Raw genomic sequence first — 16,821 nt, 5'->3', positions numbered from 1 at the left:
ATGAAGAAACTATGGCTCCAAGTGCCTTGCCCTTGGTTACCTGGCTTAAGCCAGCTGTCTGCAAGGACATTTACCATTTTTTGTATTTTTTTATAATTTTATTTATTTATTTATTTTGGCTGCACTGGGTTTTCTTTGCTGTGTGGGCTTTTCTTTAGTTGCGGCAAGCAGGGGCTACTCTCTAGTTACAGTGTATGGGCTTCTCATTGTGGTGGCTTCTCTCACTGCAGAGGCTTCCCTGGTAGTTCAGTTGGTAAAGAATCTGCCTGCAATGCAGGAGATCCCAGTTCAATTCCTGGATTGGGAAGATCCGCTGGAGAAGGGATAGGCTACCCACTCCAGTATTCTTGGGCTTCCCTTGTGGCTCAGCTGGTAAAGAATCCACCCGCAATGTGGGAGACCTGGGTTCAATCCCTGGGTTGGGAAGATGCCCTGGAGAAGGGAAACACTACCCACTCCAGTATTCTGACCTGGAGAATTCCACGGACTGTATAGTCCATAGGGTCGCAAAGAGTGGGACACAACTGAGCGACTTTCACTTCCACTTTCTCTTGTGGCAGAGTGTGGGCTCTAGACCATGAGCTTTAGGAGTTGTAGCTCCCAGGCTCTAGGGCACAGACTCAATAGTTGTGGCATACAGGCTTAGCTCCTCTGCACAGCATGTGGGATCTTCCCAGACCAAGGATCGAACCCATGTCTCCTGCGTTGAGAGGCGGATTCTTTACCACTGAGCTATCAGGGAAGCCCCTGTTTGTATTTTTAAAATGAAAACAAAAACAAAACCTTCTCTTCCGAAACCAGATCTGAAAATTAATACCAGCAAATGAATATGGAATATCAAGGTGTTCAAATATGACTGGTTGAAATATTTTACACAATCTTTCTAGAATTTTTTTCTGCTCTGTAAAATTCCAGCCATCCTTATATATGATAAAAAGCAAAATCCACACACAGTTGCTATTCAAATGAATGACTGCAACTAAGCATTTATAGTTTGGCAGGCTCTGGATGAGTTGTCAAAGTTGCTAGTTACAACTCTCTGAGGTGGCCATTAGAATCCTCCATTGACTGATAAGGAAACTCAAGCTCACAAAGAGATTAAATAACTTGCCCAAGGTCACAGTGCCTGCAAGCAACAGAACCCAACCTACGTCCACTAACCTGTAAGCCCATCCATGTTCTTTCCTCTCTCTCACATGCCTTCCTAGGAACAGACACAACAAATCTGAAACTCAGGGGTGCCTGAAAAGGGGCAGATTTCATTTGAGAGTTCTACTAAGGTGACAATTCCTTTTATTTAACTGCTAATAGTTTAGAAATGCAAATGAGTGTTTGTCCTTATAGCAGCAAACTAAACATGTTAAGTAGCCTCTGCCTTGGCGAATGAACTAGAAAATCAGGGAAAACCATCATCTGTATATACCACACATCTTCTGCTGTATTACAAATGAGACAAAATGATTCATTTGGACAAGGGTAATTCACTCAGCCCTGGAGCCCGTCTTCTGATGATGTCAGAGTGTGAGAGCCATGTAAGCGCTGACCCAAATGCACTCTGCTATGCAGTCTTCTTTTTGATGCCTCACACGTTTGCTTTGTCCTTGTCACATATAACGGCTGCTCTTTACTTCTACCTGGGAAATTCTATTTTATCCTGATGACTTCTAATTTTTCAATTAATTTAAAGGTGAAAAACATATTGAGGTGAGAACAGATGGGCACAAGGAATATATCTGGGATCATGAAAATATACTTAAATTGGATTGTGATAGCTGCACAATTCTGTAAATTTATTAAAGATCATTGAACTGTACGCTTTAAGAGGACTGAATGAATGGCGTGTAAATTACACCTCAATAAAACTCCTTTTTTTAAAAAAAGAATATTGAGATAATGCTAACAGATTATGGAGGTAAATTCTCCTTTCTTGACAGGCTAAAGATATGTTGTCAGAAAGCACTGAAGGGAGTCCCTTTGCTGCTTTCTGTGGGTGGAAAATTCCATCCATTCCTTCCAAACATCAAGGCTCCTACATCCTACACCCTGCTGGCTGTCATAGGATGTATGGCCAAAGAGGAATATCTCTCCTTGGAAGCAGCCAGGAATGCTAAATAGTCATTGAACACCTGGAGGGGACTGGAGGAGGGCATGGCAACCTACTCCAGTATTCCTGCCTGGAGAATCTCGTGGACAGAGGAGCCTGGCCGGCTACAGTCCATAGAGTCACAAAGACTCGGACAAGATTGAAACAACTGAGCATGCAGGCACCCGGAGGGGAGGGGGAAAAGGGAATGTCTGGAAAGGCTGGAGGAGAAATGGTACCTGAGGGAGGTCTTCAGTGATGAACAGGAATCAGCCGGGTGAGGGAATGAACAGTGGATGAACATGCTGAGAAGTGAGAAAAGCAGATGGAGCCTGGAAGAGGAGCTATAAGCACTTTAACACAGCTGATGCTCAAGGTCCTATAGGAGGGCAAACTCCTGGAAACCGCTCCAGAACTACTGAAGAAGAATGGTTTGTGGTGGGACCTGGGATCATGCATCTTAAAAAGCAACCCACTCCCCTCACCAGGTTCCCTGAGAACCACTGAGCTAGGTCTTAATAAGCTAAGTCTTAATACATCATGCTAAAGTAAGATCATGGCATTCAGTCCCATCACTTCATGGCAAATAGATGGGGGAAAAAATGGCAACAGTGGCAGATTTTATTTTCTTGGGCTCCAAAATCACTTCGGACAGTGATTGAAGCCATGAAATTAAAAGACACTGCTCCTTGGAAGAAAAGCTATGATAAACCTAGACAGCATATTAAAAAACAGTGACATCACTGCTGAGAAAGGTATGTGTAGACAAAGTTATGGTTTTTTCAGTGGTCATGTATGGATGTGACAGCTGGACCATAAAGAAGGCTGAGTGCCAAAGAACTGATGCTTTCAAATTGTGGTGTTGGAGAAGACTCTTGAGAGTCCCTTGGACTGCAAGGAGGTCAAACCAGTCAATCCTAAAGGAAATTAACCCTAAATATTTGTTGGAAAGACTGAAGCTGAAGCTGAAACTCCATACTTAGGTCACCTGATACGAAGAACTGACTCATTAGAAAAGACACTGATGCTGGGAAAGATTGAAGGCAGGAGTAGAAGGGGGCAACAGAGGATGAGATGGTTGGGTAGTATCACCAGCTCAATGGACACGAGTTTGAGCAAACTCAGGGAGACAGTGAAGGACAGGGAAGCCTGGTGTGCTGCAGTCCATGGGGTCGAAAAGAGTTGGACATGACTGTCTGACTGAACAACAACAACATCATGCTAAGGTGTTTGCATAATACCTCAAAAGTTAGGAGACGCTGTGGACAGATTTTAAGCAGCAAGGTGAGGGTGGATTTGAGCCTCAAAAAGAGCATGGCACATAGCTTTGGAGGCAGAGCAAGAACCCCAGCACACCCTCGAGGACCTAGGAGTACACACACACTGCCACCTCCTTTACCTTTTAACCTCTTAGACTAAGTGCATGATAAGTCGCTTCATTCGAGTCTGACTCTTTCTGCCCCTATGGACTAGCCCACCAGGCTCCTCTGTCCATGGGATTCTCCAGACAAGAATACTAAAGTGGGTTGTTATGATCTCCTCCAGGAATCTTCCTGACCCAGGGACTGAACCTATGTCTCCTGCGTCTCCAGCATTGCAGACAGATTCTTTACCGCTGAGCCACCTGGGACACCCCTTAGACTAAGTAGTTGAACACAGATTTACCTCTTACAGGCCATAGTCTCCTATTAATATCTAGATGCTTTATGATCTTATGAAAATATCATGAGAATTTTATGATATTCACTAACATGAAGGAGGGGACCATCCTGCACAGCCCCACATTTGGACAAACTAGAAGTTACCACATATATCATTTGGGTGTCAAGGGGCAAGTGTCATTTTCAGAATATTAGGGACACGGCCAAGTCTCTTGCTGACTAAAACGAACACTGTTCTGCTGAAACAGATGGCCCATTGAGCCCATGTTTGTGGTCTCTTTTGTGGTAAATGGTTTCCCCTCTCCACTCAGAGAGGGAGAGGTGTGAGGACTATAAACTAGCAGAAGTAACCTCGCCAGAATCCTGAGATTAGCCTATGTTGGAATCCAGTTGGAAGAGCAGTCTTGCAGGACTCTACATGGGCCTATGTTTATACAAGGTCAGTTCTTTACTGGGCTGAGAAATCTTTGTCAAGTATCCGCAACATGCAGATACTTAATAATAATCATGATAAGAGCTGACATTTGCACTCCAAATGCTAAGTATTTCATAGCGCATTAATCCCCACAATAACCCTCTAAAGCAGCTTCTATTATCCCCATTTGACTGATGAAGAAACTGAAGCTCAAAGAGATTAACTCATCCAAGGCTGTACATGAAGAAGCAGGGATTCCAACCCATGTCCGTCTGACTCCAGAACTTGTGCCATAGCACTTCAGGGGATGCCTCAAAAGAGTTTGAGTTTCCCAGTTTTTGATGCCTATATGCTGCTACTGCTGCTAAGTTGTCTCAGTCGTGTCCGACTCTGTGCGACCCCATAGACGGCAGCCCACCAGGCTCCACCATCCCTGGGATTCTCCAGGCAAGAACACTGGAGTGGGTTGCCATTTCCTTCTCCAATGCATGAAAGTGAAAGTGAAATCGTTCAGTCATGTCTGACTCTTAGCGACCCCATGAACTGCAGCCTACCAGGCTCTTCTGTCCATGGGATTTTCCAGGCAAGAATACTGGAGTGGGTTGCCATTGCCTTCTCCAAGGATGCCTATATGAGTATTAAGGAAACAAGAAAATTTAATTCATAAAGCTTACAATATTTTATAAACAAATTCACATACAGTCCTAGAAACCACACAGTACAAGGGTCAGCAAACTGTTTCCACAAAGCATCTGTATGTATTTAGGCCACATAGGCCAAACAGCCCATGTCCCAACTACTAATTCTGATGTTGTATGAAAGCAGCCACAGATAACACCTAAACAAATGGGCAGGTCTGGGTTCCAGTAAAACTTTATTTATAAGAACAGGCAGGAAGAAGGCTACATTTGTCCTTGCAGCAAAGTTTGCCACCCCCTGACCTAGTGGAAAGGGCACTGAATGCAGAAAGTTATAACACGTGGCTCCTAACCCTGACTCCATGCCTAAGAGAGTTGGGTCACCTTGGGTTGGTTACTGCCTGACTGTGTCTAGGCTGTGTACTTCTGCAGAAGTTTCTCCCCTATGAACTGCAAAAATGAGGTAAAATTATATTTGGACACACTAAAACAGATTCCCCATCAAACCCATAAATAATAAACAGTGGCAGCAATACTTTAAGGTAAAGCAGATTCCCCATCAAACCCATAATAAACAGTGGCAGCAATACTTTAAGGTAAAGCAGAAGGGAATAGAGAACTAACATATTAAGGGTGCTACTATCAGTCCTGAATATTCATTAGAAGGACTGATGATGAAGCTGAAGCTCCAATACTTGGGCCACCTGATGCAAAGAGCCAACGCATTAGAAAAGATCCTGATGCTGGGAAAGATTCAGGGCAGGAGGAGAAGGGGCCGACAGGTGACAACATGGTTGGATAGCATCACTGACTCAATGCACATGAGTTTGAGCAAGCTCCGGGAGATGGTGAAGGACAGGGAAGCCTGGAGTGCTGCAGTCCATGGGGTCACAAAGAGTCAGACACGACTGAGCGACTGAACCAAAATGTGCCAGGTGCTTTGTAAAGCAGATTCTTATTTCAACCAGGGTCAGCCTTATGGGGTAGGTATCATTATTCCTGTTTTATAAATGAAAAGCATTAGACGAATTAAAGAACGTGTCCAAGGTCACACAGCAAATGGCATGAGAAGCCTAGATATGAACCCAAGCCAGGAGCGGCTGGAGCAGCTATTCTTGAACAAGGGCCGGGCTGACGATTTTGCACAGAAAATGGCATCTGAGTGCTTCTGGGAGGGGGTCGTGGAGTCAGGCCTCACTCCCCTCTCTTCAGGACTCTCCCACTCTGCATCCATGTTGTCTGCCTCCTCTCAAAAATATCCTACCCCATTTGGCCTGAGAAAAATAAAGAGAGACTCTGAGGTTTGTTGCCTTTAGTTCTGAGTGGAAAGACTGTGACTCATGCTTGGAAAAAAGACTAGGAAGCCCAGAATTCTGGGCCAAAGGCATCGATAGAAGCAGAGCGAGAGAAAAGGAGGACAGAAGACAGCTTCAGAGGAACCAGGACTGGTCCTGCTGACCGCACCAGAGCTGTGGGTCCAGGCAGCTGTGCGTCTGAGCACTTAGCTGAGGGTAAGAGTCTGTGAGACAAAACACAGCCTGTGGAATTACTAGAACACGCCTGACTTGTCTGCCTCCTTAACCAGTGCTTGTCGGTTTACAGTCATCAGCTTTAAACTAAGTACTTTGGAAATGGAGCCAGGAAACAAGAAGATAAAACCAAGAAATGGGATCATCATTGCTTCGTCTATTAAAGAAAAAAAAAAAGTATAAGATACACATTTCCCAAATGTGGCAGGATACCTGTGTCAGACAAGAAAACTGGAGGGAAAAAACTCCTTAGGTGAGTGTTCAAGGCCTATCTGAATCTGCAGGAACACACACAGCACTGCCTTCCTGCCTCTCACACACTTTGCTTCAACCTCCACCAAGCTCCCCTCATGCTCGAGCATGTTCCCCGTTGCCCCTGAAGGAATCAAGCAGTGACTGGCTGCATGGCTGCCTGCTAAAATTCCACCCCTCAAACTCCAGATCACAGGTCATCTTCTAGACCACAGACATCAGGGCTGAGAACTTCGGAAACAGATCATCGATGTCAACTGCTCCAGGTTACACAAGAGGAAACCCAGGCCCAGAGGGGTTCAGTCACACAGCTGGGCAGTAAAGATGAGGTCTGGAAACCATGTCAGTTGACTTGGGGGTGGGGGTAGGGAGACGTGTCACCACCATCCTCCAGGAGAGTGACTACCCCAGGAAAGCTCTCTTTTCCTCCTCCTCCCAGAGGACCTGGTGCCATTACATGCTCTCCAAACTCTCTGCTCCATTCCAGGTAAGAGTGGATTTTGTGTCCATATTCCTCATCACCTGATCCAGAGAGGTCAAAATCATGTCTTACCCATCATGTTATCCCAGTACCTCGCCAGGCCTGCACAGAGTGGGTCTTCACGGGACTGTAACACTCACTCAACAAAACAAAATACCAGAAACTCCCCTCCCTCCCCACCTCTGGTCCTGTCTCCCTCCAGTCAAGCCACCTCCATGCTCTCCAGAGGAGCTACCTACAGCCGGAATCTCACCACGCCTCTGCTCAGCTGAAACCCTTAAATGCACACTGTGCACTACACAATATCCATGACCTCTCATGAAAAACCTACAGGAGCCCTTCCTACCCTTCCAACCTCATTTCCTGCCACCAGCAGAACCACAATCACTTCTTCACTTCCGTAAAATGCAAGTGTTAGTCGCTCAGTCGTGTCCAATTCTTTGTGACCCCATGGACTCCTGCCAGGCTCCTCTGTTCATGGGATTCTCCAGGCAAGAGTACTGGAGTGGGTTGGCATTCCCTTCTCCAGGGGATCTTCCTGACCCGGGGATGAGACCCGGGTCTCTCGCATTGCAGGCAGATTCTTTACAGCCAGAGCCACCAGGGAAGTCCTCACTTCCATACCTTATGCCTGCTATTCCCTCTCTCTAGGATGCACTTCAGTCTCTTCTCCACGCCTAACCCCTTGTTCCTGCAAGATCTAGAATGTGTAAGAAACGGCCTCCTCAGGGACACCACCCCTGATCACCCACACCCTCCCCTCACTCCAGATGAGATGCCCTCCTCCATCCTCCCAAAGCACCCCAGCATCCCTCCTCTAGAGTTCTCAGCAAAGAGAGCTGCATCTATGTGTTCACACACCTGCCCCCACCTCTCACTAGACATTACTAAGGACAGGAGCACCTGGCATAAACCCGATACTTTAGACTGAATTCTTGTTAGCCTGTTAGACTGAATTCTTCTCCCTCACTAGTTACAATCAGACCCAAAAAATATACACAGTGCATTATTTTACTAAAATATTTCAAAACATACATCCACAGATCTCAGGGGGGAAAAAAAAAAGAGCTCTTACTACACACCCTCATCTTTCAATAATGAGCCAAAGATGCATAACGGCATGATGAACTGCCAGGCAGTCAACATGTGAGGAGTCCCTTTGAGAGAGGTGTGGTGACCTAGCCAGTATGGTCAACCAGCCAGAGTCGCTCTGGGTGTGTGACTGATCCCCACTAGGGATAGGGATAGAAAAGAAGAGTTCTGACATGGTTGGTGACCAAGAGGAGGTCTGACAAAGGGAAGCCCTACTGGGTCCTGGGTACTCATCTCCCGGCAAGTGAGCACATAGTGACTTCAGGAGACCCTCCTGAGCTGGCCGCTAGGGCCACTGATTGTGAGAGCCAGTGAGCTGTCAACAGATGGCCAGATGGAAACCAGGAGCCTCACAGAATTCATGGTATCCATTTCACACTGTGGATAATTACTAACAGCACCCGTGTGCAGGGAGCTAAGATGGGAGAGCAAACAGCGCACCCAAAGGAGGACTGACTCCTGCCAAAGAAGCACATCTGCACTGCTGGACTCAAGGAGGAGGAGGGAGGAGATGTGGGGCAAAGGGGACAGGAGAGAAAATGAGGGCAAGTCTCACCCTCGTTTCTCATCTGAGAAAGCAGCATTCCCAGGGACAGATGAGCTTTCAAATGACTCAAAATTGAACATGCCAGGAAAATTGCCTGTCTGTTCACTAGCGCTGACATCCAGGCTGGCAATAAGCTGCTGTTAATTTTTCCCCTTTTACTCACCTGTAGGACCAATTTACAACCTCCCTTCCATAACCTTGCCCAGATCCTTTCACTCAGAAACAAATGGCTGAGCTTCCTCAATGCGGACAGTCACAGTGCGCCACGCAGGTGAGTTTATTGTGCCTGAGGTCCGCACCCTCCACACCCATCTTGAAGGCTGAACCCTACCCACTCTTCTTCTCAGGGAACAGCACCTCTGCCAGTCATCGGTGACCAGCTCCTCCCTTCCCACTGCCTTTCAAATAGGCCAATTCCTCCTCCCAGTTCTCGCTGAGAAATCCCTCCAGCCAGGCCTCCTTTCTTCAACCCCATAACTTCTGCTCCACCCCAGTCATCACTTCCCACTTGGAACTGTAGAAACAGCCTCTTTGCCCTTCCTGCCACCACCTCCACAGTGACTGCAGCAACTTCACCAGATTTAGCTTCCTAAAATAAGTGTATCACTCTTGCCTCATTAAGAAACCCTCTGGGTCCTCATTTTTTGCACGTCTCAGCCCTCCAAGGCTCTCTGAGCACCCTGCTGACCCCAGGGAGTGATCTTCTCCCTGCCCACGCCTAGGCCTCATCACACTTGCTCCGCCCAGCACATCCTTCTAACCCAGTTCAGGCAGCCAGATTCCTCCAGCTCCATTCTTCTTTCCCAAAATTGCCTTTCCTATTGGGGTCTCTTGTGTTTCCATAGACATCTTAAAATTTTGTCTTCTACTTCTATGAAACATGCCATTGGTGATTTGATAGGAATCTGCAGGTTGCCTTAAGTAGTATGGTCATTTTAACAATATTGATTCTTCCAATCCAAGAACATAGTATATATTTCCACCTGTCTGTGTCATCTTCCATTTTTTTCATCAGGGTCTTACAGTTTTGAGAGTATAGGTCTTTGCCTTCTTAGGTAAATTTATTCCTAGATATTTTATTCTTTTTGATGCCATGGTAAATGGGATTGTTTCCTTTCTATAGACACTACTATACACAAAACAGATAATCAGCTGCTGCTGCTGCTGCTAAGTCGTTTCAGTCGTGTCCGACTCTGTGCGACCCCATAGACGGCAGCCCACCAGGCTCCCCCGTCCCTGGGATTCTCCAGGCAAGAACACTGGAGTGGGCTGCCATGTCCCTCTCCAATGCATGAAAGTGAAGTTGCCCAGTCATCTCTGATTCTTAGCGACCCCATGGACTGCAGCCTACCAGGCTCCTCTGTCCACGGGATTTTCCAGGCAGGAATACTGGAGTGGGGTGCCATTGCCTTCTCTGGGATAATCAGCAAGGACCTCCTATATAGCACAGGGAATTATACTCAAAATCTTGCAAAAACCTAAAATGGAAAAGAATCTAAAACATACATTTATTATATATACACAAATATACATACATGTGTATACATATAACTGAATAACTGTGCTGTACACCTAAAACTAACACAAATCAACAACACTTCAGTAAAAAAATTTTTAAAGACCCAGTTCAAATACCACCTCTTCTTTAAAGTCTTTGCGTGTGTGCTAAGTCACTTCAGTCGTGTCCAACTCTTTGTGACCTGACAGACTGTAGCTTGCCAAGCTCCTCTGTCCATGGGATTTCCCAGGCAAGAATACTGGAGTGGGTTGCCATGCCCTCTTCCAGGGGATCTTCCCAACCCAGGGATCAAACCCAGAGATCAAACCCGCATCTCCTGCAGCTCCTGTATTGCAGGCAGATTCTTTACTGCTGAGCCACCTTTGCCAGCCCCTACACGAAGGCAATCAACCATTCCTGTTTGCACCTGTTGTCCTGGAGTAATTACTGAAAGCACCACATTGACTTTCCTAGGTCCCTGCTGTGGATGATAAACTATATGGCTTTCCTACCTAAAATCTGTGCTATGCTATGCTTAGCCACTGAGTCGTATCTGACTCTTTGTGACCCCCAAGGACTGTAGCCCAGCGGGTTCCTCTGTCCATGGGGATTCTCCAGGCAAGGATACTGGAGTTGGCTGCCATGCCCTCCTCCAAAGGATCTTCCCAACCCAGGGATTGAACCCATCACAGGCAGATTCTTTACCATCTGAGCCAGCAGAGAAGGCCACCTAAAATCTACCCTGGCCCAAAGACAGCACTTGTTACTTTTCTCTCTTGCTTCAGCGTGCATTCCTCAAGAGCGATCAAGCCATCTCATCTCTGCGTGGACTTCCAGCATCTGAAGACTGCCTGCACCTGGGGAGGTGCTCAGTGAACACAAATGGAATGAAAGAATGAATCTGATCAGAAGAAAACTATAGCAATCAGTTTCATCTGGACAGCATCTGAAATGCCACTAGGGAAATTTTCTAAATCACAATTAAACCACAAAAATCCTGGGCAAAAACAGCAAGCCATGGAAGCATCTGTCACATAAACCATTTCTTTCCCTAATCCAGTGTTTCTCAACTTTTTTTCAATATTGTCCTCCTCCCTTGAAAGCCTTTTCAGACATTTTTCTTCTAACCCCATGACATGTTAATAGCACAGAAATATTTCTGTACTTTATACATAAAAAAGCAAGTATAAGGTTTATTCTTTTTATTCAAGAATAGGTTCAGAATGACAATAAAAATGTTAAGTTACATTTTAAATTTTAAGGCTACTAACATTAAACTTTATAACTGTATTCACTGAGCAACTTTTAATGCAATTTTAATGTAAAATATGATATCAGATTACATATAAAAATTACCAATTTCTACATAATAATAGCAATGTAACCAAATTTTTCAAAGACTTTAAAAACTGCCCCTTTTCCAGCAAAGGTAAAACAATGGAAAAAAAAATCTTCCTAAAAGTTATTTTTAATGAACTTAACATTTGTTTTATATGAGAAAATCATTTTTAACTTATCCAGCTGCTAAATATTCATTCAGGTATCATCAATATTTTTTCTTTTTGATACCTGACATAGTTATTGGTGAGGTCAATAACTCTAATAAATAAGAAAATATAAACTACTTTAATTTTCAAATCCCAAGTCACACACAGAACAGTAAGGGCCAAACATAAGCACTTAACATCCACAAAACAGCCAAAAGCAGCCCATACATATAAGGAGGTCACCAAGAGAGATACGACTTCAGGATTAAGCTATTGATGTTGACCATCAAGCGATAGCATATATTTGCCATAGGTTTGTAATAATGACCTTGCATACATTCTGCATATCTTCCATGAACTTGATGTCAAAGTTGCTTGTGTGATACACAAGAAAAACCAATGAGAGAAATTTAAATGTTAAGAAATAGTATTTTGGCCACCAAGGTTTGAAGGAATGTCTGGAACCACTGGAATGTCTAAGAAGTTTCTGTCTTCCTCCAGAACTAATTTTTGCTGCCTCTGAGGTTGCAAGCCCTAACTTCTTATGGTTCCCACATTTATCCTCCTAGCACCTAAAGATAATAAAAACAAAAACACCAGTTTACCTAAGAAAACACCCATTCCACAGCTATCATAAGAGCCCCACTACTACCATCATCTCCAAAAGAAAAGGGATTCCCACATTATCAGCATTTTCCCAAAAAAAGGAGCCTCCCTGCCTCTAAACGTATAGGCTTTCAGAGCTTAGAAGAACACTCAGGGCTCATGGCACCCCTTCATCTTCAGATGAGGAAACTTAAAGGGCCCTAAGAGGTTGAGAGACTGGCTCAATCAAGGTCACTCTATTGTTATAGACAGAGACCTTGTCAGTCTGGGTCCCTGTTGTATCTTCAAGCTAGCACCAGGCTTGGCACATAACATAATCAGATGTTTGTACACTTAATGAATGAATGGCTATTGGATAAATGAGTGGCAGAATTGAGAGCCCAGCTCACCTAACTCCTAACCTACTACTTTTCCAACTAAATCACCTGTCTCCCTTTTACTTCTATTTGAATATCAAATAGTGACCTCAAAGACCATCAAATTTAAATTAAGTGCTTGAAAAGCTTCCCAGCTCTTTTAGTTTCACACATCCAGTAGGTTTAAGACCAGGGTCTTGCGCACATGTGATAGAGCACTTCAGCCCATTGAAAGTGAGGGACTTTCCACAAATAAGCTAAGGGGACCGGGTCTACAAGGCAACATTTCTTACTTGCTTACCCTGCCTTGAGCTCTTTTCCAGAGTTCTTGTTCACATGCCACATCTCCCTACCCAGACTGAGAACCGTGGAAAGTCAAAACTGCCTTCCCTTTCTAAGGCACCTGCCAAGTTTAAGCACAAAGCAAATGTTCAATAAATGTTTGCAACATTTATTCTGGTGGAAATGGGGCATCATGAGGGACAAAAGTAGATTTGGCATGAACAAAAGAATTCGGTTTGTACTTTGCTCATTTCCTAGAACCAGTATAGTACCTAACATGTAACAGGAGCCTAATAGTTGTGGGATTTTAAAAAATGAATAAAAGATATGGCAAAAAGTGAGTAATTATTAGGCTTTGTCTTCAATTCTGTAGTCATTCATTCACTCCACAAATACATATTACCAAGTATCTTTTTTTTTTTTATTACCAAGTATCTTGTGTGCTAGACTCTCTGCTGCTTTGAAACCTAATTTCCCCCACAGAGTTAGAGCCATCCTCCCTAGCCAATGCCTGGCATTTGGTTCACCTTGCAGGCAGACGGCACAGATAGCATAGCCCCATGTCTCAATACCTATTGTCCAAGCATTCTCTCCCAACAGTGCCCTGACCTAAACAAATACATCTAAGTGTTGCAAAACAAATAATCACAATTAAGTGCTGCAAATCTTTTTCATCAAGCCCAGGAATTTAAATTTTTCACTCCACATTTACTAGCTACTCCCAATCTTATTTCCTCAGGCATAACACTTATTAAAATTGTTATACATAGAAAAGTGGCTGGGAACTAGGCTAGCACATCAGATTGAGACCACACTGTAAAGAGCCTTGCATGCCAAGAACGTACGTGCAGGCTAAGTTGCTTCTGTCGTGTACAAATCTTTGCAACCCTATGGACTGTAGCCTGCCAGGCTCCTCTGTCTGTGGGATTTTCCAGGCAAGAACACTGGAGTGGGTTGCCATGCCCTCCTCCAGGGGGATCTTCTTAACCCAGGGATGGAACCTGCGTCTCCTATGTCTCCTGCATTGTCAGGCAGGTTCTTTACCACTAGGGCCACAGAGCTGAGAGTCATAAAAACCTTTCAGGGAAACAGTGAATATATAGTCAAAGCACCAGGAAAGTGTTACGACTTTGATTACAGAAAAGATCTAACACAGGAGGAACGAAAAAAAGCTGGCTCCAGGTCATACCAAAAAGACAGTCTAAAGCTACAAATAAAGAAAGGCTGTCACAGACGAAAATGGCAACGAATAAGCCATTTCATCCTTTGCTTTTATGTGTAATTTAAAAGGTTCAACAATAGATGCAGCCATGGACGCTCTAGTTCATTGATCGGTCGTCTTGAGGTCCTCCTTGGAAAGCACAGGCTGTAAGAAAGCTTCTGGACAGTCGTGTAAAAGAGCTGGAGTTTGGGTTTTGTTTTGTTTTGTTATTTTAAGGGCTACATTTAAAACACAGTATTAGTTGCGAGGAGTTTCCCGACATTGAAAAGATGGACAGGAATCTTAGCCTGCCAACTCCAAGGTCTTCCACTATTGCATCATTTGAAATGAAGCCTCCTCAGGCAGCGACTCGTAAAATTCAAGTCAGGTAAAATGGCAGCAGCAGCAGCTGCCTGTGCCGCCGCCGCTGGCGGCTTCAACTTCAAGAGCGAGAAAGAGAGCGTGTCTCTGCGGAGCTGCCAACTGCTCACAGCAAGTCAATAAATCAACAGGTCCTGCGCGCGCGCCCGAGGGTGCTCAGACCCCGGCGTGCCAGCCACAGGAGGAAGTGGCTAATTATTTAAAGACAGTATAGAGACCGCAGTTGAAGGTCGGAGTCGGTTCTCCCCGGGCTTCCCTCCGTCTACCACCCACTCTGGGAATCTGATGGTGAAAGCACCAACTTCTGGGCTGCTGCTCCAGGCCCCTAGCCCTCCAACTCAAGGACAGCTCTGCCTTGCCCGCTGGTGCAGACACCCCGAGCGCTCCTTCTTCCTCCTGCTGGCCCCCTCCTCTCATCGACTGCAAGCCCTTCGATTCTGCCACCGGAAACTTCCATAGAAGGTGAGATTCCCAGATGAGGAGACGGTTCCACAAACTCCAAACCGCCAGTGTCGGAACTTCAGGGTCAGACCCCATAAAGCCTAGGCGTCCCTAGCAAGGCTCAGAACTGCTCTATACTGCGGGTCCTGCGCTCCGCGTGCTCGCACCCATCCACCAGCCGCCCGGTGCCCTCGCTTCCCACGACCCCAGGCGTGATGCCTGGAACCTCAGCAGCGCCTCCGATCCGAGCGCCGCAGAGACCCTCCTCGCTCCAGCAGGGACGGACTTCCCAAGGTCGGGTGTCCCCACTCGCAACCCCCGTCTCCTCCTCCGGGCGGGAGACTGTAGGTTCCAGACAGGCAACCGAGGGGGCGGGGCCTTGGCCGTCCCTGCCGAGCTCGCTCAACCCTGCCGAGCTCGCTCATCCCTCCCGGGCTCCAGGGGTAGTGCCCACACTCCCCACCGGTCAGTACCTCGTCCACTTCCAACTCTGCTCCGTTGCCGACGAGCGCCATGTTCCTCCTCCGGCTGCCGCCGCCCAAAAACCAAACAGGGAGCTCAGAACCAACTCAGTTTCTCAGCCCGGGGCTCAGCCCAGCGCCAGCACGGGAGGAAGAGGGCGGCCCAGCGCTCCCGCCGGGTCCCAGGCGGAGCCAGCGCGCTGCTGAGCAAGTGCTTTCCCCGCCCCCGGCGCCTGCACATCCGCCGAGCATCCATTTCTCAAGCCGGCGCCGGGTGGCCCCCTCGACATAAGCTCCGCCCCTTGCAGGCCTCGCCCCACCCTCTACGAGGCTCTGACTAGAGAAGCCAATCAGATTCTTGCAACGCGTCTCCACCTCCAGACAGCATCTACTTCGGATCCCCTTGGGCGGTCATTCCGTGGGCGGAGTCACTTTGTGGGCGGAGTCACTCGCGAACCTCGCAGGTCTCGCCCACCCTGTGGCAAGGTATTGAATACCTAGGAGTATTCTAGCGCTCTGTGCGGAGGCTATTGCTCGCCAGCGGCCAAGAGAGCACCGGCTTAGCGAGGCCAAAATGAAAGCCACTCTATTCCCGAGGCCCATTTGAAGCGTCCACCTGGTGCTGAGCCAATGCCAAGTCCCTTCCCTCGCCAAGTGGGCACTGCGTCTCGCAAATGGTGAGGCCAGAAAGCAACCTCGCGTCAAGGTCACCAGTCACCCAGAGGTCTTTGTCATTCCACCTACCCAGACACTAGGTGAGGGACATCGTCTTCCCATACAGGGATGATGTGTTTGCTTCTGTGTATGTCTGATAAATAAATTAAAAATCATGGGACAGATATTTATGCAACTTAGAGTTCTCTTCTTCCAATATTCTGTCACAATGAACCCTTTTGTAATCCCAAACATATGTGCATAAGTCGTGCTTGAACTATATACCCATGAGGGTAGGGATGGGTTGCTGTGTCTTCTTCAAAGTTGTATTCCCAGCACCTAGAACAGTGCCTTGCAGTTGGTGCTCAAAAAATATTTACTGGCTTCCTTTAGAAATTGATTCCTGTGTCTAACACAACTGAAAAATTATGAGCTGAATTTTGGGAGTATTGAGGGGGGGCATTAGTCAGCTTTATTTTACATGCAATAAAATTCACCACTTTCAAGCTTCTAATTTGATAAATGTTTACAAAACACCATTCCAATCATAATTTAGAACACACTCATAAAGTTCCCTGTGCCTGTTTGCTGTCAATTTCTTTCACCCACTCTCTGGCCTGGGGCAACCACTGATCTGCTTTCTATCACTTCATCTTGCCTTTTCTAGAATTTCATATCTAAAAGTTAATCATAGGGCACATGGTCTTTTATGTCTGGCTCATGAAAGGCATTTAATGGTCATCCAGTGACAACTAC

At 46.1% G+C, this 16,821-nt stretch overlaps 1 protein-coding gene across 3 annotated transcripts in view; it reads right to left on the bottom strand.

Annotated features, from left to right (window-relative positions):
- Positions 1-15,836, bottom strand: part of TTC39B (tetratricopeptide repeat domain 39B) — a 145,854-nt gene extending 130,018 nt beyond the window's left edge. For all 3 annotated transcript variants that reach the window (XM_061132624.1, XM_061132626.1, XM_061132625.1), the window contains exon 1: positions 15,424-15,836. In XM_061132624.1, the coding sequence (XP_060988607.1) occupies positions 15,424-15,465 (42 nt within the window). In that variant the 5' untranslated portion in view covers positions 15,466-15,836. The remainder of the gene's footprint in view (positions 1-15,423) is intronic.
- Positions 15,837-16,821: the final 985 nt, after the last annotated feature.

This window comes from Dama dama, chromosome 29, assembly GCF_033118175.1.
Source record: "Dama dama isolate Ldn47 chromosome 29, ASM3311817v1, whole genome shotgun sequence".
NCBI lineage: Eukaryota > Metazoa > Chordata > Mammalia > Artiodactyla > Cervidae > Dama > Dama dama.
This window is presented reverse-complemented; position numbering and strand designations above follow the sequence as displayed.